Source organism: Pinus tabuliformis, chromosome 2_2 (assembly GCF_031772625.1).
Source record: "Pinus tabuliformis cultivar Carrire ecotype Pingquan chromosome 2_2, CPIR1, whole genome shotgun sequence".
NCBI lineage: Eukaryota > Viridiplantae > Streptophyta > Pinopsida > Pinales > Pinaceae > Pinus > Pinus tabuliformis.
The window spans coordinates 625,195,639-625,221,648 of NC_142300.1; the positions used below are offsets into that span (position 1 = coordinate 625,195,639).

At 35.6% G+C, this 26,010-nt stretch overlaps 1 protein-coding gene across 1 annotated transcript; it reads left to right on the forward strand.

The window, feature by feature from the left end:
- The first annotated feature begins 13,458 nt into the window (after window positions 1-13,458).
- On the forward strand, window positions 13,459-18,339 carry LOC149194193 (GDSL esterase/lipase At4g01130-like). The gene is made up of 5 exons (XM_089405060.1): window positions 13,459-13,897; window positions 15,555-15,764; window positions 16,815-16,978; window positions 17,067-17,337; window positions 17,658-18,339. Exons 1-5 carry the CDS (start codon window positions 13,618-13,620, stop codon window positions 17,921-17,923), a joined length of 1,191 nt encoding a protein of 396 aa, XP_089261186.1. The 5' UTR covers window positions 13,459-13,617; the 3' UTR covers window positions 17,924-18,339.
- Window positions 18,340-26,010: the final 7,671 nt, after the last annotated feature.

The window sequence follows — 26,010 nt, forward strand, 5'->3', positions numbered from 1 at the left end:
GTGACCAAATCGCTCATGCCAAAGTTTGCTCACTTCATCATTATGAGCAACAAATACTGAGGGAAGATTTGATGACCCAAAGTTGTGAAACTTATACAGCCTTGTAGAATCATCAGCAATGCCAGTAGCTAAAATCTGTCTAGGATCTCTTAGGTCCTTAATTACAACATCGTGAGGTGAAAATTCAATGATTTTACCTTCACCTGAATGGGTTATCTGATATACAGATAGAAGGTTGCAGGATAAGGTTGGAACACATAATACATCATTAAACTGACCATTGTCTAGATGAACAGTTCCAGTCCCTACAACACTAAGAGATCTATCATCACCAACGTATATATTTTTGGTGTTACAATCATTTAAAGAAGAAAACATGGCTTTGTTTTTGGCCATGTGATAAGAAGCTCCAGAATCAATGAGCCACTCATGAGAATGAGAAGAAGAAGATACATTTAGTGCATAGCCAGACCAAGATGCTTGAAAACCACATGCAGAAAGTGCCATTCCTGAAGATGAAGTTGAAGTTGAAGATTGCTCCAAATGGATGTTATGCTTCTTCATTGCTGCTTCCAAGGCTTCCATCTTCTTAAAGCATTTGGATTCTAAGTGGCCATCTTGATTACAAAAGTTGCAATGTATATCAGTCTTCTTCCCTTTGTTTTTATTTGTCTTATCATTTTGTTGAAATGATTTTTCATTTTGAGGCTGAAATTGCTTAGGACCCTTGTTTGGTTTAGGACCATTCTTTTTAGGATACAACTTCTTAGGATTCTTTGGATTTGGTTGCTGCTGGGTGGCTAATGCTTTCTTAGAATAGTTTCCAAGATGAAGAAGACCAAGGTGTAAGAGTTTTTCTTGTTCTCTTATTAAAGAATCACAAAAGGAATCAAAGGAAGGGGACTTGTAGGTTTGACCTTGAGAAATGAAGGCTTCTCTTGTAGAATGGAAGGTGGAAACAAACACAGAATAGGCTGGTCCCAACTTAGTAAGAATCGAGTAGATAAGGCTACTATCTTCTTTCTTAACCTTAACACCTTCCAAGAGAAGTCTAAGGGTCTTGAACTTGGACAAAAAATCTTCAATGCAAGAAAAATTATTGGGGTCCAATGTAAGCAATTCATTTTCAAGTTGATGGGCTTTAAGTTCATTTTTAATTCCAAAGACTTTAGTAATTTGTTGCAGTGCTTCATCAGGAGTATCAAGTTCTACAATATGGAATCTAAGATCTGGAGAAATAGACATCCCTATCAACCCACGTGCTTGGTCTTGCCTATTTTCCCATTTAGCTGCCTTATCTTCATCTTTCGGTTTGGTCTCTTGGCCTGTGGCTATTCTGTAAAGACCTTTACTTCTAAGTAAATCCACAATGTAGGACCACCATTGGAAGTAGTTAGTGCTATCAAGAATGACTTGGCATGGAATTTCCATTTTTAACAGAAATTGAAGCTATAGATGCTGAAACTAAGTATACAAATGGAAAGATCTCGAAAAATTAGGCCGTTTCAAAAAAAACGGTTCTGAAAACGGCTTTCGGATGAATAAGTTATGGCTTTTTGAAAAAAATTGATGAAGTCGCCGACGAAGTGCGGGAATGTGCGGAAATGAAAAATCCGCCCCCAAAAAATGGAGACTTGAACCCAAGACCTCTACTCTCATAAATTAGCTTTGCACCAAGTGAGCTATACAAAAAGTTTGAGAGAGAGAGAGAGAGAGGGGGGGGTTGATGCTTTGGGTTGCGTGCTTGCTTTGAGAAAGCTCTTTTTCCCTACAAAACAAAAAACACAAAACCCAACACGGACATACAAAAAAAACGAACCTTGCGGCTCGAAGTTAGCTTTAGCCGGAAACTAAATATTTTCCTCAATGTTTCGGATTTTCCGAGATCACACTAAGGCACAACAGAAAAGAGCATACGCATGAGAAAAATCCTTCCTTTCTGTTTCTGATTTGCCCAGATCGCACAGAGTCGTAGGGCAAAGAGCATACACAGAAATGAAAGGTATAGATCCGGTAATAAAAAAAGCTAAATAAACCTAAACCGAAATAAACAGAGAGAAAATAACTGTAAACTGCAAATAAACACTGTATACCTCCAGATCTTAAAAATGACGCAGCTAGGGCTACCGGCAACCTTTTCGCGTGAAACGAAAGGGGTTCCTCACTGGAACAGATGCTCCCAACACAACAGAGCAGTCCTCTTGGCCTGAAAACAGTAAAAAACAATAGATCTAGGAAATGGAAGTCGGATGCAGTTCTACCGACTTCAGATTTGGATCACCAACGGACGCGGCCCTCAAATAGCTCTGATACCATGTAGGAATTTACAGGGTAAGTTCCTCAGACAGAACACCAAAGGACACCGCTCACAAACAGATCACAGATCAATACACCAGTATTTTGACGTGGTTAAAACCCTCAAAGAGGGAAACAGTCCACGGCCTGAGCCAACGCGGCCACTTCAGGCAATTTATTAATAAAAGAATGAAAATTTACATATGCTTCTCTCATAGACGGATTACCCTACAAATGACCCTCCATGTGCTTTAAATAGAAATCATGGACCAATCGGGTGTTAAGCCACGGATCAAGTGTCGGTAATACTGAGGAGAGAATGAACCGTTGGATCGCTACATATCGTGACCGTCGGATTGTAAGTTACAAAATGTACAAGGTAAAGAAACACACTTTACCTAACTCTATACTAGACCAAGTTGTACTTAACTATTTCCTATGTGTCGGAATATCCTAACAGTCTCTTCTTATTTATATTTGGGTATTGGCATTCCTTATCAGCTCAACTGGAATTACAACATTGAGAAAAGGATTATTGGAGGCTGGAAATCTTATTATGAGCTTAAAAACAATTGTAAGGTTGTCAATCTTTGTCTTTGGAGTAAATAAAGGTTCCTCTTTGAGACCCTCGTCACCTCTGTTGTCCTATACGGTTGTGAAGTCTAGGGTTGGTGTATATATAGAGAATCGTGGAGAAAGATTGATACGAGTCAAAAGAAATTCATAATATACAATCTCAAGATCAAGGGAAATACCCCTTATCCTATCCGCCTGATCGAAGCTAGCATCTCCCTTATTGAAAGCAGGGCTATGTTTAAGTATCTAATAAATAAGAAGAGGCTTTACAACATGGACTACAAGAGGCTTCCTAAAATTGCTTCTAACTTTAGTCAAAACCCCCACCTTCGCCTCAAGTGTGGGTGGCATAAGGATGCCTAGTCTTGGCTCAACCATTGGGGGATAAATGAGGAGATCATCTTAGGAAGCAAGGATAATGTCAAAGATACTCTCACCTCCAAATTTAGGGATAAGATTTGGGATGATAAGGAGCTGCAGGTTTAAAGGAATCTAAGATATTATAAGGAAGTGATCAACCCCACCCTTGAGAACCATAATTATCTTTTTGTTTTGACCAGATCGAATAAAAAGATGAACATCGCTAAGATTAGAACTAATTCTCATGAGCTTCGAAGTGAAACTAGGCGATGGTCTACTCCCAAGACTCCCTGGGATGATAAAATTTGTCAGCTTTGTGATACTAAGAGGGTGGAGGATGAAAATAAATTTCTTTTAGACTGTCCGACCCTTACTCACATCCGCTCTCATTTCCCTAACATCTGTCACACTTCCAATCTTCTTGACTTGTTAAGTCAACCCAACTATAATGATATTGGTGTGCTTCTTTCCCTTCTTTTTGAGCATAGAAATAAGATTTTAAAGAATTACAATTAGGTTCTTCTTCTTCTTAAGGTCCGGTAGACCACATTGGTCTTAGTTGTTGTTGTTGTTGTTGTTCTTCTTCTTCTTCTTCATCATCATCGTCGTCGTCATCATCATCATTTTTTATTACATATTATAATTTTATTTAATTAATTAATTTTTTTATTTATAAAATAAATTTTAAAATTTTAAAAATAAAATTAAAGCTAATAAAATATTTTGGGCAAGAAGCGTGAGAGATTTTGGGCGAGTTTTGTAAATCCAAGGGCGAATTTTGCAAAGTTTTTTGTCTGTCTCTCCACTTTCATTGTTACTCTGAAGGTTTTCTCTTCGTGCTGGATTGTGCATCGTGAGCAATGAATTTTTATTAAATGTGGTAATTGTTTGAATTAAACTACGGGATTTAACCAATCCAATGTCGTTGTAAACACATCATGGTGGAACTACATGCATTTAGGGGATTGAGGAAAAATCTGCTGTAGATCGGGTTCTAGTTCGTTATATGTTGGAAGCAGCTCCATACGCAGGTAACTCGGGAGAGAAAGCCTATTATTCGGGTCTTTGCACAACGCAACACAAATATCGGCTCACAACACAACACAATAAATGGCTTTTCGCTCCCATTTTAAATCTTCAGGTTTGGAGAGTGGTAGTGGAATTAGGGTTTAGGGTTTTACAAGTGGCCTCATCCGAAAATGGAAAACAATGGCAAGGAAATCTAAGATTTTGTGGAAACAAATCACTTAGGCCAAGTCAAAATTTATTCAGCAAATAAAACAAGGAAGTGGATTTGCATAAATGCAAAACAATGTCAGGTCGTTTTAAAGCGTAGACTTTCTCTCTTTAAATGAGAACAAAGAAGAAGAAAACAATCCCAAAAAAAACAAATAAGAGCAACAAAAATAAAGAAGAGTCAACCACTTATAGTCCCACATATACACCTCTTACTTGGTCATTAGATCCCTATGTCCACGAATTGATGAAGGGCAAGGCAAGGATGGAAATTTTGGAAGCCAAAGAAATGAAAGGGACGACAAAATTTCAGAGTTTACACTTGCAAATCGATGTTTAATGGAAGATAAGATAATTCTAAAAGAGAAAGTAATAATGCTACAAGAGGCTTTAGAGACCAGAAAACAAGAATGGGAAAACTTGAAGACAACATGGAAAACCATGAAAGATTTAATGGAAGCAAACAAGGAAGTGATAATCTCTAACGCAACTTAGGTGGATACACAAATATCTCAGCAGGTAGTCATTTCTGAAGAAAACACAAAAGAGAACAAGAGGACAAACATTCCAAAAGAAATCAAAACTAGCGCTGAGGACACTAATGGTTACATAAGGATGGAGGAAAAAGAAGATATAAGTGCTCGTAGAGCAAGAAAGAGAACACAAAGACATAAAAGATAGGGAAACAAACTTTATTATCAGAGGAATAAGAGACTATGGAACAAATGAAAGCACTCTCAGTTTGACAAGAGACTTTTTGAAAGAGAAATAACATTGGAGAGGGAAAATTTCCCAACCAAGGAGGGTGGGAAAGATATGTGAAGAGATGCCTTGACCCATAAAAGTCATCATGGAAAGTGTGCAAGACAAACATTATCTCTTAAGCAAAAATAAACCCTTGAAAGACTCACACTCCTTCTTAGATGAAGATCTAACTACCAAACAACAAGAGGAGAGAAGAGAAGAAGTGGAGAAAATTAGAGGAGCAAGAAACGAAGGGGAAAGAGCATTGTTGTACAATGGTAAAGTGGTTATTGCATTATTTGGGCCTCATGACAAGGCAGTGCAAAAAGGTGACAGTAAAGAAAAAACAGTTAATTCTATAATAGGGAGGAAAACAACATGATCAACATGGATGAAAAATGGGTAAAGACTCAAATTTGAGTCTTGTGTCCCAAGCCGTGTAACAATCAAATCCTACCTAGGTCTACCTAAGTCTAGTTTATTGCAACTGTAGAGGTTACCCTTGGAGGAGGGGACCTGGGATAGGGCCTATTGCATAAGAGACGTAATTTGTCTCACAGAAACTCATGAACATGATGGTTGTAAAACTCCTATGTTTGATGGTTATTTGAAATTATCAGTTTGGAATGAAGTAGCAGAAAATGGATAAGGGTATGGAGGAATATAGGTTTTAGTGAAAGAAAAAGAAGGTCGTCACATTTAGTTAGCGAAATAAGATACAAATAAACGATATTTATGGCTCAAAATAACAGATAATGAGAACCACATAAGAATTTCAACATGCTATTTCACACCTCAAGTCTCAAAAACTTACAAAAATGAGGGGCTAGATAACAAATACCCATATGCAACTTTAAAGCAAGATATTGTCATATATTCTCAGCAGGGAGAAGTTATTTTAGTGGGAGATTTCAATGCTAGAACAACAGATCAACAAGCTAGTATTTTTTGTTTCCAAGAGGATCACAATCCTATATGGTTCATTGAAGAGGAGAATCCCTAGTGGTTGAGATGTTCAAAAGGTGACAAAGTTAGCAATCATTTTAGAGAGGAGTTTCTCACGTTGTATGGTGCTTTCAACTTAATTATCTGCAATGGTCTAGATAGATGGAAAAGGTTTGGGAAGTTCACTTGCAACACATACAATGGGATAAGTGTTGTTGACTATGTTATTTGTTCACAAAACTTAATAGAAAGGATAGATGAAGTTAAGATAGGAGAACATATGTGGGACTCAAAATCAGACCATAACCCAATTTATATAAAGCTATCTTGGTTAGAAGAAAGACAACATAGGAGGAAAGCCTAATATTCTCGACAATCAATATCAAGGGGAAAAATTATTCTAATACAAGAAAATTGCACTATCTTCAAAACAATGTTGGCGAGATCAATTTAGAAAGGGAAGAGTGGTTCCCAAAGCCTCAATAGTCATGGGTTAACAAATATAATGTAGAGTGCACTTGAGAAGTGAAAAAGAGAAAAAAATAGGAAATTTGAATCAAATTGTTTTCCTGTAAATGCTTGGTTTGATGAGGAATGAAAAATGGCAAGGAAAACCTTGAAAAAGGAAGGCGAGGAGAAGATGAATGTAAAGCTATATAAGCAAATTTTAAAATGGAAAAAAGATGAGTTCATGCAAACAAGACAAGAAGAGTTAATATATCTAGGCAAGAATAACCCAAAGCTTTTTTGGTAGGAACATCAACCAAGGAAGAAGCAAATTGAAAATAATATTACAACCAATCAATGGTTTGACTATGCAAGACAAATCTATGAGAAAGAATCAGAGGATGAGCCTCCCAGGATCAACACAACTACAAATGTTTTCACATTACAAGAAGTGGAGACAAGAATTAAGAAGTTGAAAACAGGAAACGAAAAGGACTTGGTTGAACTTCAAGCAAAATATCTAAAGTGGGGAATGAGCATTCTTGCACCGCACATCATGGAAATATTTAACTACATCATTCAACAAGGATTCCCAAGAGATTGGACAAATAGTCTAGCATTACCCCTTTTTAAAAATGGAGACATTAATCATCCTTCCAACTATAGAACCATTATGATCAATCCTTTGTTTGCAAAGCCCTTTAGCAACATGGTAGCAAATAGAATCACTAAGTGGGTGGAAGTAAAATAAAATAGGGAAAAAGGGCAAACAGGTTTTAGGCTGAAACATTCTACATTAGATCATGGTATCACATTCCATAGGCTTATGAAGATGTGAAAGTCAAAATTAGAGCTTCACCAGGTATTTCAGAAAGCTTTAGAAGTGACATCGGAGTCGAGCAAGGCTGATCTTTATCCCCTACTCTTTTTGGTTTATATATTGATAAATTGGAAGAGTGGCTAAATCTGCAAGGCGGGGATGGTTTTCGGTTGGGGGAGTTTTTGATAAAACTTCTTTTATATGTTGATGACCTTGTATTGATTGCTAAATCGGCCCAGAGATTGCAGATGCACCTATATGCCCTTCAACATTTTTGTAAAGCAGTGGGGATGCAAGTCAATATCAGCAAGACCAAAATAATGATTTTCTCAAATAAAAAGAAGCAGAGCCAACATACGTTCTTCTTTGAAGGCAACATTCTTGAAGAAGTAAATGAATACAAGTACCTCGGGATTGATTTCAACAACAAGCTTAATTGGGAGGACTGCAGAAAGAAGAGAATTTTAGGAGGGTGGAAAGCATTATATGCTCTTCAAAACATATGTAGAGAGGCAGAGTTATGGGATTGGAAAACGATTAAAGTGCTTTTTGGGCTCCTAGTTTGTCTAGTGATATTATATGGGTGTGAACTGTGGGCTAGCAACATCCCTGTCTCAAAATGGAAGCAAATTGAGAAAATCCAAAAACACTTGATCATGAGCAAGTTCAAAATAAAAAGTTTGGTTCCTTATGAGATAATGTTGAGTGAAATAGGAGCAACTCCCATTGAAGCAATTACTATAGTGTGTCTCATAAGTTACCTACAAAGAATTTAACAAATGGAAGAAGGTAGATGGCCTGAAGTTATCTTCAATGAAGGAATGAGTGAAAGAAAGAAATCATGGATGAGACAAAACAACAAATGGATGGGATATTGACCTCAATGCATGTCCCACAAATAGCAAGGAGTTAAAGAGTTTTGTTATGGAGAAGTTTCGTAAGCATATATGGGGAAAAGAGTTGGGTAGAAAGAAGAAGTACTATGTTCAGGGATTCAACCCCACTTGTGATCTCCAACAAAAAGAGTACATTGGAACTAGCATTCCATGGAGAGCAAAGATTCTTATTGCCCAATTAGGAACTAACTCACATCAACTACGATGCAAAACAGGTCGGTGGAAAAGACCTAAAGAAGCTTGGGAAGAACGGGTGTATACGTTTTTCACTTCTCGGATAGTGGAATCGGAAAAACATTTCATTTTGGAATGTGATGCTTTTAGAGACATAAAAAACAGCGACAATCGTATGTTATCATCATTTCCTTGGCATTGTCTTTCAGTGAGGGCACTGTTAGAAAGTTGGGTGAGCTCATCATTAATTTGAATAATAAAAAAATTAAATTACAAAAAACAAAAAGCTAAGAAAATGGTAATCCCATAAACTATTTCTAATCTTATGGACATTAAAATTTCATTCATTCATTCATTAAAAAATCAATGCAAACTACAAAAATACCAAACAACTAAATTTGTTATCTTCACACCTAAAACACAAACACACAACCCTCAACCATTAGAGTGCGAGTTTATACACTAAGCAAAGAATATTTTACTTTTACATTACACATACCAATATGGAGACCTATATGCATATGGACAACCAATCCGGAAGCCAATCAGATGACACAACGAAAACAACATGCCTATCAAATAATTGATGTTATTAAATTGTACTTGTATTGTCGAGAAAAAAAATTATAATTTTATTATAATTTTTTATAAAATATATATATATATATATATATATATTTAAAAAAATTTAATAATTTTTAAAAAATATTTTAATTTTTTTCTTTTCTTTTCGATATCAATATACACTAAAGTTAATAATATCATTCACCTCCAACCATTCAATATACACTATAGTTAATAATATCATTCACCTCCAACCATTCATATTGATTGATGGTCACTCTTCATCAAATTCCATATACAGTCTGTTGTAAATTATAAGTAGATGATTGATAGTCATTCTCCTGGTTGGCGGAGAATCCAATTTACCATATCTGTGTCCAGTACATGGTCAACAAATATACCTATCATCAAAGCACAAACATAAAAAAACAAACACAAATATAAAAAAAAATTTGAAAAATAGTGGATAAATTTTGGATATTTTTGAAAGAATTTAATTTTTCTAAAAATAATCTCCATCTTCAACCAAACTAAATCCTACACAAATTAAATCCCACACAAATTAATTAATGTAAACTTTATAAATAATTTTATTTATATTTACAATAATTTTTTTAAAATTTTATATTACAAAATAGATGTTATTTAATTATTAGATACAACAAAGCAGAATGATGAACAATATGCTGAGGTAAAAAAATGTGTAATTGACAAGATAAACTGCGGGAACAACAAAGCAGAATGATGAACAATATGCTGCAGAGCAGCCAGCATGCAGTGTGAGTCGATCCGGGGTAAGGAGGCGGTAAGCTGTCCGTCCAACCACTCGGGCTACACTACCCCGTGATAAATGTTTATAAATTAATATATTCATGGTGTATAGAACATGAGGAAACTTGTGGGTGTATAGTGATCATTGCGTAGGGACCTCTTTGGCCTCTACAGGATTTTCCTTAGCAGTAACCACAGCCAGGAGGCAGGAGTGCTTATTTCCCGGAGGATTATTGGGATCGTGCGTCATTCTATGCTTGCTTTTTCCTGAAGTTTTCACAGTTCAGTCTGCCCAAGTCTCAACTTCGACTTTATGGAGCCACCGCATCTTGCTACTCCCACAACTTACTAGACAACTACATTGAAAAGTCCTGCGTAAAGATTCAATGCTGCCATAGCTTACTAAACATCTATATGGAAGGCAAACTCTTGCATAAAGATTTAATGTTGTGGTTGTATGGAGTATTTTAACTGAGTTGTTTTTAGTGTGATTTTTGGAAGCTTTTTTGATTAGTTTTTCTTGTCTAATTTAGCTAAAATCTGGCAAGAATTTATTGAAATCACAAGTTTGATGGGTATCCCTGTACAATGGAAGTGCTCTAGGGTTTTTTAAGGTGCTGAATCCATCTATATAGTCAAAAAATAATTTTAAGTAACACAAATCAAGATTTCACCTCAAAATTTTCTGCCAAAAAATTGCACTAAAGACAAGTCCTATCTTAACTACCAAGTTTTTAATCATTTGCCTAGAAACTTATTAAGTTTTATATACAAATTTTAATATGGTTTTGTTAAATTATTTAATTAACAACAGAGGTAGTGGAAGTGATATTGGAAAAAACCATAATATATCTTATATGTAATATTAACTAGGGTTACAAAGTAGCTAGTCCCTGCCACCTAACTTAAATATAGCTTAATAAAACAAAAAAATAACAAAAACAAAGATTTCATCACAAAAATAAAACAACTAATAAAATATTATATTGTTGAATGTCATCACTAAAAATTAAGAAATATGATTAGCTAATATTGTTTATATAAAAATACATATATCTATATGACTCTAGTTTAACTAGACTGTTTTTTTGGCATGCAAGTTATGGGAATTTTGGTTATATTTTGAAAAAATTTGGCAGGGATTTTTGTAAATCAAAGTAAAAATTGTCAAATTTCACAATTTTAGGTGCTCTAGAAGCTTTTGATGGTGTTGAATCCATTTTCACCATCAAAAACATGATTCAAACCCTATATGTACAAGAGTTTTTGCATTTTTTTTGCCTATATTCCAGCGACTTTTGGCCATTCGGGCAATTCCTCCCCCTGGGTAGACGAGTCCTATCTATATGTGTGTCTTTTATTTTTATTAATATATATAATTGTTTATAATTAAATTTATTAAAATATGTTTTTAATATAATAAGAAGTCATCTTAAATTGTAAATATTGTGAAAAAATTATAATTCATGAAAATAGAAATAATAAAATATAGAAAAGTTAAATAACAAAGAAAAAAAATAAAATAATAACTAATAGAAATGGAAGTTGCTAAACAACCAATTATAAAACTTCAACCAATCACTTTACAAATAAATAAATTTCAATAATAATAATAGATAAAGTCCTAATGTTAAACTATGGATAAGCATAATAAATTTTTAGTCAAAGGCAAACTAATACCCAATAAGAAGCAAAACTGAATGCATATGATTTTATATATAATGTTAGTTAGTTATAGTATTAATTTATGATGCATACTAAAGTTTATTTATAATTAAAAAATTATGATTAAGTGAGAATAAATATTTGAAAGTAAAAAATTTACATGTTTATACATATATTAGTTTTTTTTGTTAATAATTAATAATAATAATTTAAAATAAAATTTTTATCTAGTTAATTTTGGTGAGTTTTCAAATTTTAACAATGAAATATGTATAGTGAAATTTTAACTATTTATATAACTATTTTAATAAAAAATAAACTTAAATTCTACATTTTTCATTTTTTTTTTTAACTTTTTACTCGGTTTTTGAAAATGTTCCACTAAACCTAAAAATAAGTCAAAAATCAAATTTTCAATATTAAAATAGTTATGCCAAATCATTACCAAAATTGTAATTTTTAAATTTATTTGTGATCATGATGTCGTAAAAATAAAACCCATTTATTTTACCATTTACAACCAAAAAGAACTATTTATTATTACCATTTACAACAAAATCATATGCTCTTATTTGTCCTCATCCATTACTTTACTTTTAAGTTAATAGCGTTTTCCCTTTAAATTATTTTTTATGGAATTTTAAGTTATGTTATTTTTATTTTTTTATTCTTTAAATTTAATAGTTTATATTTTTGTTTTTGTTTTATATATATAAATAAATAAATTTATTTATTTTTATATTATTTTTTTATCTCATTATATTTAATTATATATCTGTGAACTATAAATTAATTAATTTGTATGAAATTTATTCTCATCTAATTATAAATCAAAATTTCATGAAAATAAATTTGGAAATAAAAATAGATTATAAAAACTTTGTTTAGAATAGCTTAATTGGCGATGGCCGTCAAATGAAGATCTTGGGTTCGAATCTTGTGTTATCTATAATAGACATGTAAACTGGAAAAAACAAACATTATTCGTTCTCATTTCATTTAAATATCAGGCAATCCCGATGACAAATGGAGAAGTCTAATGAAAATGAATTATTTTCATTTCATTTAAATATTAGACGATCCCCATGAGAAATGGAGAAGTCTAATGAAGAGGAATTTAATTTGGATAAAAAAAATTCAAAATTTTTATAATAGTAATATTTGAATCATTTTTTTAAAGTGGAAATAGATTCAGTATCATCAAAAATCTCTAAATCACCTAAAATCTTAAAATTTGATAATTATAACTTAGATTTACAAAAATTTCTAGATATTACCAAATTTCCTATAATTTTCTGGGCAACACTGCACGCTGCAGCATGACAAACTACTTTCATTTCATTAACAAACACGCTAATGATTAATAGATGCATATACCTCGCCGACTCGCACCGTCTCTCACATCACTTTCTGACCATTTATGCCCACTATCTGAAAAGTAGTAGTGCCCACTTGAAACTTATGTCCACTGTGAGTGAGTCAGAGATCCTGGGGCATCGAAATGTAAATCTATGAAGCAATTATTATGTGCAGCTGTAGGTCCCCTAAAGAAGTCTAGAATTTCAGTCGAAGTAGAGTTCATTGAGAGCCACATCATTAGACTCTAAGCTTCGATATGCTCTGTTAGCTTTCTGTGCCCACGGATAACGCTACAGTTCTCACAATTTCCCGATTCTCACCACCGATGGGGATCAAATCCCAATACGACTTTTCTATATACATCTAATCTAGTCTTCTTTCTAGGGTATATTCCCTGTTCCCAACAACGCATGTAAAAGCTGGCTATCATGTCATGTCTGCCCGAAGGACAAGGTTGCCCTTGTCTCGATTTGACCCCTTCCCTGAAAATTGAAAATTGACAGGGAGGGAAAAATAATTTCAGGAGTCCATGGCAATGGGCCCATTTCCGTGCAACTCCAATTGGAAGCACACGTTGAGGAAGTATCATGGCACCGGCAACTGCAACTATGACATAAAGGTACATTTCTATGTGTTTGACAGGCTGCCCCTGCCTATCCTCCAGCCCACACTGTTCCTATGCCTATTATATACTAGGTGACAAATACTAAGAAGGGGGAAATTTGAGAGTTTTTCATTCTTATGCTGCGGTAAGCTTACAGGAAAATGTGGGCAATGGTAAGCACGGCGATCGAAAGAAAAGTAGTCCATCTAGAGAAATGGATTGTTTGTGGTGCAGCAGTTGTGGGGCTGATGATATTCTGTCAAGTAGAAAGCAGCCAAGGGAAATGTGCATTTCCTGCAATTTTCAATTTCGGAGACTCGAATTCAGATACAGGTGGCTTCTATGCTGCTTTTCCTGCAGAAAATCCTCCCTATGGAATGACTTTCTTCCATAAGCCTGTAGGTCGTGCTTCTGATGGACGCCTTGTGATTGATTTCATAGGTACTTAGTCCCATGGATTTCCAACTTCTCTGCTAAGTTTGTTTATGTCATAGGAACTTCTTATGTTTTATCTGCCCTTTTAAATAGACAGCTGTGATGATTAGATTAGTTGTTTATGTGATCAGACTGTAAGTTGTGCAACCAGAATGTTAGTTGATGAACCTTCTTTCTCTTAATACAAGAAATAGTATCACTGTCCACAGCAGTAGCTGGTTAATACTCTGACTATAAAATAATGCATGTAATCTAATGACTACATTATCTCTCACTGACAAATGCCTCTCTCTTAACCTTCCTCGATCTGTTCTACATTTGAAGAGTGCAGGACAGGGCAGCACTGACCATGTGCTGTATTGTGCAAACAGATATTCAAATGGACTTGAAGTGAATATGATAATAAGCATAATCTATTATAACGTTAGAGTCTAGCAAGGCCAACTTCAAATGGATGTTTGATGTATGAGACTGGTTGGGATTGATTTATTTGTAAGGCCCTCTCTATTTATTCAAAGAGAAATTTATGAAAATTTAATTTCTGTTTTAATCGTTTAATGAGAATAACATATTTTAGTTGAGGATAACCTATCTTAGTCGGACACTAAATTGATGTGTAAGATTCTTTGTATGTGGCATAAATAGACCTCTTCATGTTCTATCTTTTCTGGATTGTAACATATTAAATTGATGTGTAAGATTCTTTGTATGTGGCACATGTTCTATCTTTTCTGGATTGTAACATATTTTAGCCAGACAAGTGTAAAATTCTTTGTTTGTAGCATAAAAAAACCTTTATATTTATCTTTTCTAGATTGTGCTGGTGACTTTCAAAGAAGAAACACATATTTTTAACTGCTAGACTCACTGAGATGGTACATTAAATTTCCATTAAGTGAACATTTTACCTACTTTCAATTGAAAAAATTACAGTAAATAAAAACATAAACAGAATGAAAAGAAAAAATTACAGTAAATAAAAACATAAACAGAATAAAAAAAAGGTGCTGTCAAGCATCCATTCCATTCGATAAACAAATGTATAAAGCTTCTAATTCACTTGTTGGAGATAGCATAACCAGAATCAAAGAAGGTGCTGTCAAGCATCCATCCTATTCGATAAACAAATGTATAATGCTTCTGATTCACTTGTTGGAGATAGCAATCCACAGTTTGATATCAAACCAGTCAAGGGCATTTAGCTCGGTGGTGGATCAGCCCACCAAATGGGTGCAGTTTGACTGTCAAATTTTCAACATGTTATCGGATCCAACCTCTTTGTGTTGAGGCTCCTTGGAGGTGCCTAGGATCCTCAAACCAAATTATGGCTTGAGGTAGGGTGTTGGACATAGCAAGCCATAGGCCATGGATTGGATTCCTAGCCTGTACATTTTTCAACATCACTTATGTTTTTATTTTTCATAGTAAGTCATCTGCAATGCCAATAAATTTCCTTATGAAACTCGGATTCAACTACAGAAATGTCAATGCAGTTTTTTAAACCCCTTTTTCATCTTCAATGAAACAGAAAAATTACATAGCTGAAGAATAATAATTCCTCATTAATCTTATGCCTGAATGCCTTATTACGTTTTATGTTGATAGAAGTTTCAACTTTAAATGCAGTCAGTAATTGACATTTTCTTTGATGGCAATTGAGCAGCTCAAGCTTTCGGCTTGCCTTTTCTTAGTCCATATCTGCAGTCATTAGGCTCTGATTTTCGTCATGGGGCCAACTATGCCTCGGATGCTGGTACTGTTCTTCAACCAAATACTTCACAATATGTTACCGGAATCAGCCCTTTCTACTTGGGAGTTCAGTACAGCGAGATGCTGGATTTCAAGGTTCGAGTTCTTGATCTTCTTTCAAAAGGTACAACTTTTGTTAAGATTTTATTTTTAATGGATAGGAAAAGAAAAGTCATTAGTAACAATCAAAATTATGGACGTTTGAAGATATTCGTAGATAGGGTATCTAAATTTGATAAATTCTGATTTTGGACACAAAAGCTATTTGATGTTCAGCTCATATGATTGCCTTAACAAAAGATTGTGGAAAAGTGAGATCTACATCTTTTGGAAATATTAGATCTTTTTAGCATGTTGTTAAGTAATTTAGTCGCTATTACCCAAACAAGCATGAAACGTGTGCTTGCATTTTTGTCTATTTATAAAGTTGGATATATCCTTACTGGAATCATTGAAGGGGCCTCTCACTTTGTACACAGGTTTCATGGATATGTATTTGCGTATTTTGATAAAAATAATGGTTCAATATTTGTTTAGGGTTAATAGTTTGAGTGATGGGAAGTATGGTTTGTTTTTTATTGAGTATATAAAATTACAAAAGTAGAAAACTTAGGATTACGCCAACAAGCTACTGATTCACTGTGGTAAAAAAATAATAATAATCATTAAAAAAATGGTTTAACACTGCTCAAAAATAAATCAAAGTATGCATCGAAATAGATCAACTTCCCATTAAATGTCGATTTCACCTCTCATCTGTCTATTTAATGTTGTGGCCACTTCAATCCAGCAAAAGACGTTGATATGGAGCCATCGACCACCAACAAAACCAATAACCTGGACTGTTTTTTATTAAGGATTTGTGTCTTTAATTGAATGTTATAGGCATCTTTGCACCCAGCTACTCTTTCTGGATACTTCTTGTATGGAATGGTTTGTAACTTTGTATTGAGCTTCCTCAGGCTCTCTCCTGCGATGGCACGCTGTTTTCGTTTACAAAATGGTTCAGGAATACTCTGTTCACTTTAGATATGCCTTGCCAATTTTGTTGAAGCCAACTTTGTCCATGAACATAATGACTGGGCAGAGCACAAATTCCCGAGGAGGAAATTTCGAGACCAAACTGACATTTTTGCAACCAGTTCTTATTTTTATTATGTGTCAATCTTTGCAGGAAAAAAATTGGAGTATCTACCAAACCCTGAGGTATTCAGTGAAGGTCTCTACACACTTGATATTGGGCAGAATGATTTCACCTCAAAACTTGGTGAAATAGGAATTCAAGGAGTGAAGCAGTTTCTTCCCCAGGTAGCTTCACAGATTGGTGAAACTGTTAAGGTAATTTCTTGACTACAGACATTTCAATTGAGCATAGATGGACTTCAAGAATGAATTACTTAACTATGTTGTTTCTTCATTCTAACAGGCATTGTATAAAGAAGGGGCAAGGACAATATTTGTGGCAAATCTTGCACCAATCGGTTGCTTTCCTTCATTTCTGACTGAACTTCCTCATAATCAATCTGATCTGGACGGTTATGGATGTATGATATCATACAACAATGCAGTGGTGGACTATAATAACCTACTTAGGGAGCAGCTTGAAGAAGTTCGAAAGGTCTTACCGGATGCATCTGTTATATATGTTGATTCACATGCAATCAAGTTGGAGATTTTTACAAATCCAACGAAACATGGTAAGCTTCCTTTTTAAACGATGGTCAAGTTCACAAACGTGTAATTCTCCTCCGATAATCAAAATACTTAGAAGATGTTACAGTGTATACTTTGGGTGTCAATCATCGTAAAGAAATACATCATTTGAATCCCTTCTTGCACAGTCTTCTTTTCCTGAAGTATAACCTTAGAGACAAAATAAAATTTCAAAGAAAAAAAACATAATATATAATACAGAGTAAACATGGTAAGTATTAACTTTCAAAGCCACTTTCACCTTCATTTTTTCTCTTTTCTTGATAATAAGCAAATGCATAATATCCAATTCCATGATTTGCAGGGTTCAAGTATGGAACAAAGGCCTGCTGTGGCACTGGAGGTGACTACAATTTTAGTCCAGAGGTTTTCTGCAGCCAAAACAAGACATTAAATGGTATTGTTGTCACAGCTTCAGCATGTTCTGATCCATCAGGTTACGTGTCCTGGGATGGAATTCATAACACTGATGCTGCAAATATATATATAGCCAATGAAATTCTTAGTGGTAAATACTTTCAGCCACCATTTCCACTCAGCAAACTTTGTGACCTCCAACCTATTGGGTGAACTTGAGGAGGAAAAGAAGCTCCATATGCTATGGAAAAAATGTATTCAATAAAGCCTTCACTTCCAAGGCTCTCAATTCAATAGAGTTACTGATAAGCAGCATGGGCTTTCTCAATTATAAAGCCATCATGATTTTTGGCTCTTTTTCAATTAATCATATTCTCACTCACATAATATTAATGTGCTTGGGTCATGTTTAATTCACCCTTATGGTGACCATTTGATCAATATTAAAAAATCAATTCTATCCAAGGAAGATGGGAACAAATGTTTTCAGATTGAATCAATGTCAGTGCTGTTGGGTTGATTCTTGTTGCTCATTTGGGTAGGCAGATTCAGTTGAACGACTAAAACAAATCTGAGATAACTTGCATTTATAAACTCTTCCAGATATTTATATATATGAAATTTTATGAGATATTGTTGATTTCAAACCGTTTTTGTATGAGATGCTAACATAACATGATCTATGTAGACATCCTTCTAATTACTATTACTTATTGTTTTTGACTGATAGGAAGGACTTGCCCCTCCTGAATTGTGCAGATGATAGTTGATAAAGTTTTGCAAGTTGACTGAGAAGCTTACAAACTGAAGGCAGTTAATCAAAAAATTGGACTGTATCCGAAGTTGTTGAAGTTGTCAAAGTTATGGGGTGTAAGAGAAATGAAAAATGGCAGCCTGTGTGGGCTTATTGTGTATTACAACAATTGAGCTTGCACTGGAGTCCAACTGAAACTTATAAATGTTTAAGGCTAATTAATAGTTTTGTAAGTTATTTGTAGCTTTGTAGATTTATAGGAGTATTACAAGCATAGTGAATTTTTAAAAAATCACAATTCCAATAGCTCTAAAAGTTCATTGATGTATGATCAAGTTCTTGCTTTTTGATAGCTTGGGAGGTATTCCAAGCCCTAGGGTCCGGGGTTTGGAGCTTGGAGCGCCACAAAGGTTATTTGTGGGCTTGAAACCCAAGGTTAGGGTTTTTCATCCATTGATGTTTGGGCCAAAACCATGGAGTATTTTGGACATGTGATGGAATAAGATGATAGAGGAAGACGAGAAGAATCCAACGCATCAAGAATCATCAAATTCTGAGTTGTCTACAATGAGCTATGAATTTTTGAATGGAAATGTGGGTTAATGTGGCACCAAATGGAGGTCGTCTTGACATTTTGGAGTGCCACAAGTTATGTCTTAACACCACATGAGATTGTATATATAAGATTCTACACCATCCAAGTGCATCAAATCATTATCATTTCATCTCTGAGGCAGCTGCAAAAGCAAGAAGGACAAGGCGTGGAAGAGGGATATTTTTGGGCACATTCTTCCTTCTATTGCAGGTCTGCTTTTGTGCAGGAGGAGGCTGCAGACTTGGAGTGAAGTTTAGAGGTCTGTTTGGTTGCTGTTTTGTGTAGGATTTCCTCTATTTGAGAGCCACAGAGAACAATCACTTTGCAGGGGGTGAAAGGCCTAATTAAAGGTTGTTTAGGCTCTTGTAGGGTGCCACAAGGATTTGGAAGAGTTTTGGGAAGTTAGGAGAGGGTTGGGAGGCCCAATCTAAGGCTTGACTCTTCCTAGAAGGCAATTCTAAACAACAGGAGCAAAGGACAACAAGATTGCAACTTTTGAGGGCTATTTGTGCAAGGTTATGAGGGCTATAACGCTGGGTCGCAAGCCCTAACCAAGAGCAACAAAGTGCAACAATGAACAAACTTATAAATCAAGGCATGTTATGATGTTTTTGTGTTGATTTGATGCTAAGGATGAAGTCCTTGTGTGGACAGAAGTATTGGGCACTTAGTGGTTGGTGGAGGGAAACAAGAAAGTGTCCAAAGTAGCCCTAGAACAACATACTTGGACAATTGTGAGTTGGGTGAAGTGTTGAACCTATGTGTAGTTCTTTGATGGATGAAAAAGCTACTAGGAGGAGGTAGTTTGAGAGCTCAAGGATTGGCCAAGCTAGAGGAGCAGATTGGATCAGCCCATGTTCATTGTTGGAGAAGAGACTTGTGGTAGGTGGAAGCCCTCCTGCCTTATGTTAGCCTTCATATAGCAGCAGTGGAAGGCTATAGTGGGAAGAAGACCCTGTGTAGCTGAGAAGCAACAATAGGCAGAGGGAGTTGCTCACAAACGGGGTTGTGAACAAATCAAAAGAAGTCTCGATGTGTTGATGCATAGATGAACTTACGATCAACGTGAGAGTAGGTGGAGCTGTGTTCAGTGGGCAGATGGACTTGTTTCATTGATAGAAGCAGAGCTGTGTAGCTGCTGATTGAGAACGAAGGACCAACAAGACAAGATATGACATAGAGGTTATGATTGTGCACTAGAGCAGTGAGATTGTCATTGTATCTTGTATTATTGTACCATTGGATATTTGAAGGCCATTATCCCTTGTATGGGAGCCCTAAACTGTTTTACTACTCAGTTGGTTTAATATAACTGAGATTGGGTTGTTGTACATATTTTGTAAAAAGTTGTCTATATTTTTGCATGTGTGATTTACTGTTGTTTATATTCTGCTACGCAAAGTAGATTTGTTGAGATTCTTGGTTTGGTAGCATTAGTGATCTAATATTCTATCCTAGGCACTAGGGTCGCAGAATTCAACATGGAATCAAAACGTGTCTGAGCTACTTTGAGAGACAGTGAATCAAAGGGTGCACAATGAAGTATAGCTTAAGAAGGAGTTGGTCACATTGTAGGTGAAGGGCTCACTACAATGCTGAAGTTGCAAGTTGGTCTTCAGTATGAGGACATGTTGGAAAGGTTGTCCAACTATAGTTCATGGAAGGAAAGGATCAAGTTGGTCTTACAAGTCAGTAGGATCTAGGCGTTTGCCGAGAAAGCCATCAAGAAGTCAACTAACCTTAAGGTGTTGGAAGTATATGATGATTTGGATACAAATGGGAGATTGATCATCTTAGATGGTGTGAAGGGCTTCCTAATACCACATTTGTTCGGGAAGAACTTCGCTCATGAGATGTAATTGGCTCTTCAGAATTTGTTCCATAATAAGAACGAGAATCCAGTATTGGTATTGGAGGACAAGTTGAAGTCTGCCAGATATTGCAGGGTGAAGGAGTGACTTCGTATTTGGCGAGGTTGTCTTAGGCCAAAGATGAGCTTGTTGTCGTTGGTGTGACTATTTTAGATTTTGATATGGTGATGAATGCCTTGAAAGGGTTTACTCCAGAGTGGAAACCATTCATCAAAGGGATCATTGCGAGGGACAAGTTTCCAGACTAGAATAGGTTGTGGGACGACTTCATTCAAGAGGAGTTGTGAGACAAGGATCTTCATTTGAAGAAGAGGGCTTCAGATGATGACATGGAACTTGCAACACGAATGAAGGGTGGCGAGATGGGTCATTTTTTATCGAGATGTCTGATGAAGAAGAAGATAGGAGATGGTGAGAAGAAGAAAAGTTAGCAGGTTATTGTGTTGCCACTTTTGTTGAGATAGATGCTCTCACCAAGAGGTTGGGGGAGGAGGCTATGATCTCTCATTTCTCGGTACTATCGATGAGGATGGATGATAGATGGACAATGGTGCGTTAAAACATATGACAGGGTCAGAAGAGGTATTCGATACTATAGCTGAGTGGGACTCGAAGTTGCACATGGTGTTGGGCGACAAGAGTTAGAAGGAGATCTGAAGATCGAGAGTTGTGCCATTCAGAATGGAGTCAGGTTGAGTAATGTGGGTCCATGATGTACTGTTTGTACCAGGAGTTAGATATAGCGTGATATCTGTCTTAATGATTTAGAAGAAGGGGTTTGAGGTCTTATTCCAGGATGGGAAGGCAAGACTCAGACCCAGAGGCTCTAGATCTGTGAGTATTATGCTTGGAGTTAGAGAGCATGGTCTATACAGGTTGACAGGTAAGCCTATGGATCATGGGAAGAAGAAGCAAGAAGACTAGGTGCAAGTGTTGACATTATGACAAATGTGTAGTCCTTGATGGAAACCTACTTAATAAACATGTCAACATTATGGTAGCAAGATGAGTATTCAGGCCAATACAAATGTGACAGAAAGATTGGACAAAGGAATATCAGTTCAATGACAGAGGAAGGGTAAATATGAAGTTTGAAGAAGTATATGAGGGTTCTGTGAAGCAACGTTGCGTACACATGCAGGTATGAAGAAGAAAAGCTCATATAGTTTTGACACCATGGTATTCTAAATACGAGTCTTTACCATGGTATTGACCCATAGTATTGAACCCAACAACAGATATTTGATCCCGTCAAAGAATATCATCGACATTAGTGTGGTTTTGGCTAAGGGCTAAGCTATATAACGAGATGAAGATCAAAGTGTTTGTGTGTGCAAATAATGAAGATTTCATAGTTAGATTTGAAGCAAGTGTGCATGTAATGGGCTATTAATGAATAGTTTGATCTGAAACGTATGCACCTTGAAATTTGATGATGGATAAGATCCAATAGATCTGAAATGACTATATTGATAATGGATTGATTTGATTTGTAGTCTTTATGTTTGACGCGTGTTTTATTACATATGCCAAGAGATGGGTTTGTTTTGAAGGTCTGATGTGCAACGAAGTTATAAGTTAATAGTTGCAGATCTATACGCGAGTTTGATAACTTGAAATGTGCGTATTGATTTTGTACTTTGGATAGATTTGTACACGGGTTTGATTCTTGAAATGCGCGTATATACACTGAAGTGTTTTGTGGAAAACACATTTATAAGCTAGGGTTTTGCTGAAGAAGATGTTTGATTAGTCTAATTAGTCTTCCTGTGTTTCTATTGTCTGTCAATGAAGTCTTACTTGATGATATGGGTTTAATAGTGATGATTGAAGTTGAATTGATTGATTGAAGAGTGATGATGTTGCTAGGTATATGTGATTGAAGATCTATGATTATTTCAGAGTAATTTAGTGGTTCAGGGTGTAACTCAATGTTTGTTTCAGAATGACAATGATTCAATTTTAGGGTTCAACGTTTTGAGATTTGTACGCAAATATGCTTCAAGAAAGTCACATATACACGTGGATTTGATAAAGTAAAGTAACATATATATTTTGACATTTTATTGATCAGGATTTTCAGTTGATTCAATTGGTTGATGCAGTGCTTGGGTTTGGTATTAGTATTATGGTTACAGTGATCTAATTGTTTTGGTTGTTTGAGAATAAGTTGATTAATTTGGGTCTTAGTTGGTTTAGTGATTGGTTGATTCAGTTGGTTCATTGAGTGATTTGTTGCAGTGATCAGTTTCAGTTTTGATATTTGGTATCGGGCTTAAATAATGGTAGTGGGTTCAGTTTGAAAATTTGATGAAAAGTGGCCAACAAGTTGTGATGTTTTGTATCAGGTGGATCCTGTGTGAAATTTATGAAACGTGGTCCACAGAGGTGTTGAGGGTTGGAGCCTTCAGTGAGAAAGTTGAAGCTTCCTTCTAGTGGTAGCTGGTAAATTTGATCAGGGGGTTGGAGCTCCCTTCTGGTGGGTGTCAGTAAATGAGATCAGGAGGTTGGAGCTCCCTTCCAGTGGGTGCTGGAAAATAAGAGAAGGTTGTAGCTTTCTGCAGGTGGGTGCTCGCGTGTTGGTATGAGCTTGCGCCAGTACAAGACTGTAAGAATTATTTCATCATAATAAAAAGAAGACAGAGATGACAACAACAATGGTTTTTTCCCACATTGGGTTTCCACCTAAAAATCATGGTGTTCATATGTGTTGCTTATGTGTGATGATTTATTTTGTTCTTACTGCACATGGTTACTATATATCTAATGTTGATAAAGTACTAACATACTGGTTCAAGATAAAATTGACTGAAAAACTAAGTTGACTGGATATACACTAGTTGTTTGCATTAAAGTTGCGTACATATTGAGGTTTACTTCAAAACAGTCACTTATAGAAATCAAAATAAGAAAATTAAATCAAGTTTTGTTAAAATATTGATTCACTCCCCCTCTTAGTATTTTTCTTAACAATTGGTATCAGAGTAGGTCCTTCGAAAGAAGCTTGATCGCTTGAAGGAAGATTTATCAAGATGAGAAATCAAGAGGGGAAAACATCTATCAGGCCAGCATTGTTCAACAGAACTGATCTAGTTTTCTAAAAGGGTAAGAACAAGAGCTTACTTACAGTTACTTGGAGCATATGTATGGGGAATCATTGAAGGAGGCTATCAATTTCCATCTTCTATTTCCATAGATGAAGCAAAAAAGAAGAAATATGAGACCAATGCAAAGGTTGTCAATGCTCTGTTAGGAAGCTTGGTAAAATCATAATTTGTCAAAGTCATGCAACTGAATACAACAAAGACTATACGGGACAAGATCATCTAAAGCTATGAAGGTGACACCAAGGTAAAAAGTGCCAAACTTCAAACTCTTAGAATTCAATATGAAACTCTCAGAGTGCACAATGAGGAAAGTATCACAAGTTTCTTTCTTAGGGTAGATGAGATCGTGACTTCTATGAGAAATCTTGGTGAAGAAATAAAAGAATCATTACTGGTTGAAAAAATATTAAGGTTTCTAACTCCCAAATTCAATTCAAAAGTTTATGCCATAGAATAAATACAAGACTTGAAGAATCTTACTGTTGAACAACATCATGGGATTCTAAGAGCCTATGAAATGAGAAAATTGGGTCCCTCAGATATCAGAAAAGCTGCATTCAAAGCTATTTCCAAAGGAAAAGAAAAGGAAGAATCAAGTTCTGTATCAGAAGAAGAAGAAACAAACTTTGTAAAGAAACTCCAAGTGGGTATTGGAAGATTCAAAGGCAAACTTCCTTTTAAGTGTTTTTCTTGTGGTAGAGTTGGTCATTATGCTGCAAAGTGTCCCTATAGAGAAAATCATGAGAAAGGGAAAGAAGCTGCAAAAATAAATAGGAAAAGGTTTGAAAACGATAGAAATTTGTATACACATGAAGTTAGTGATGATCTTTCAAATGGTGAAGAAGGTGAGTTTGATCAAGAATGTTAATTACTTATGACATTTGAAGATATAAGTAGTAATGAGTCTGATGATAATTTCATGGGTGCCTTAGAAGTGTTTTTTTTTGAAGAAATAACTTAGCTTAAGATTTGTCTAGAAGAATTTAAATTAGCAAAAGAAACTTTGAAGAAACAAATCACAGAAAAAGAAGAGCATAACGAAAAGATAGAATGTGAAATAGTAATTCTAAGGAAAGAACTTGAGAAAGCAAAAAATCTTAATATTAGTGATGAGCCCCCAAATTGGGTAACTTATTGGGCTCATTTTACCTAATTGTCCTTGTTAAATCCTCCATTTTTCATAAAATTATGCATGTTTTTCTAGTATGTTTATGTTATTTGAACGAATAAGGGTGGTCACTCTACCTAGGAGGCTAATACATGGTTATTTCTGGATTTTTGAACCAATTTTGGAGCAAAACCAAGCAATCATGGGTCAGCTGACAACCAAGCTTGAGGTGAGGATTCGTAGGGAGGTTGTCTCTTGCATTAAATGGCCTTCATCGAAATCTCCACCCTCAACACCGAGCTCCACAGGCCACCAAAACGAGTTTTAAAGGCAGCTAAGCATTTTTTGGAGGAGTGACTGTTCACTAGCAGTTGGGACAGGCGAGTCCCTTGAATCTAGGAGGGCTGCTAGCCCCCTCATATTGTACAAATAGGAAGGCCTCAGCCTTCGTAGTTTACTTTTGGAACTATTGTTATTTTTGCACTATATTGCTGTCATTTTGCTTAGCATGTTTTATTGTAGCTACTGCTGTACAACTTTCATATGATGGTTATTTTTGAATAATGAGAAGAAACTTTACTTGGCATCAGATCTGAGTTCTCTATAGGAGCCTGCAGCTCTTGGGGTTGGGCCCAACCCGAGTGTTAAGGCCTCCTCTATGTATTGTTAGTTGTTCTTTATGCATTTGCAAAAACATTTCTGTTAAGCTAAAGTTTGCAGATTAACTAGGTCACTGTTAATGGTTAGAAAGACTTTTTGAGTGCTCAGATTTAGTTGATAGGTTGTTAACAGAAAAATCTTCAAGAAAAGGGCCATCAAACATCTCTGGTTTCACCTCTCCTTCAGTAGGATCTGGAGCTAGGAT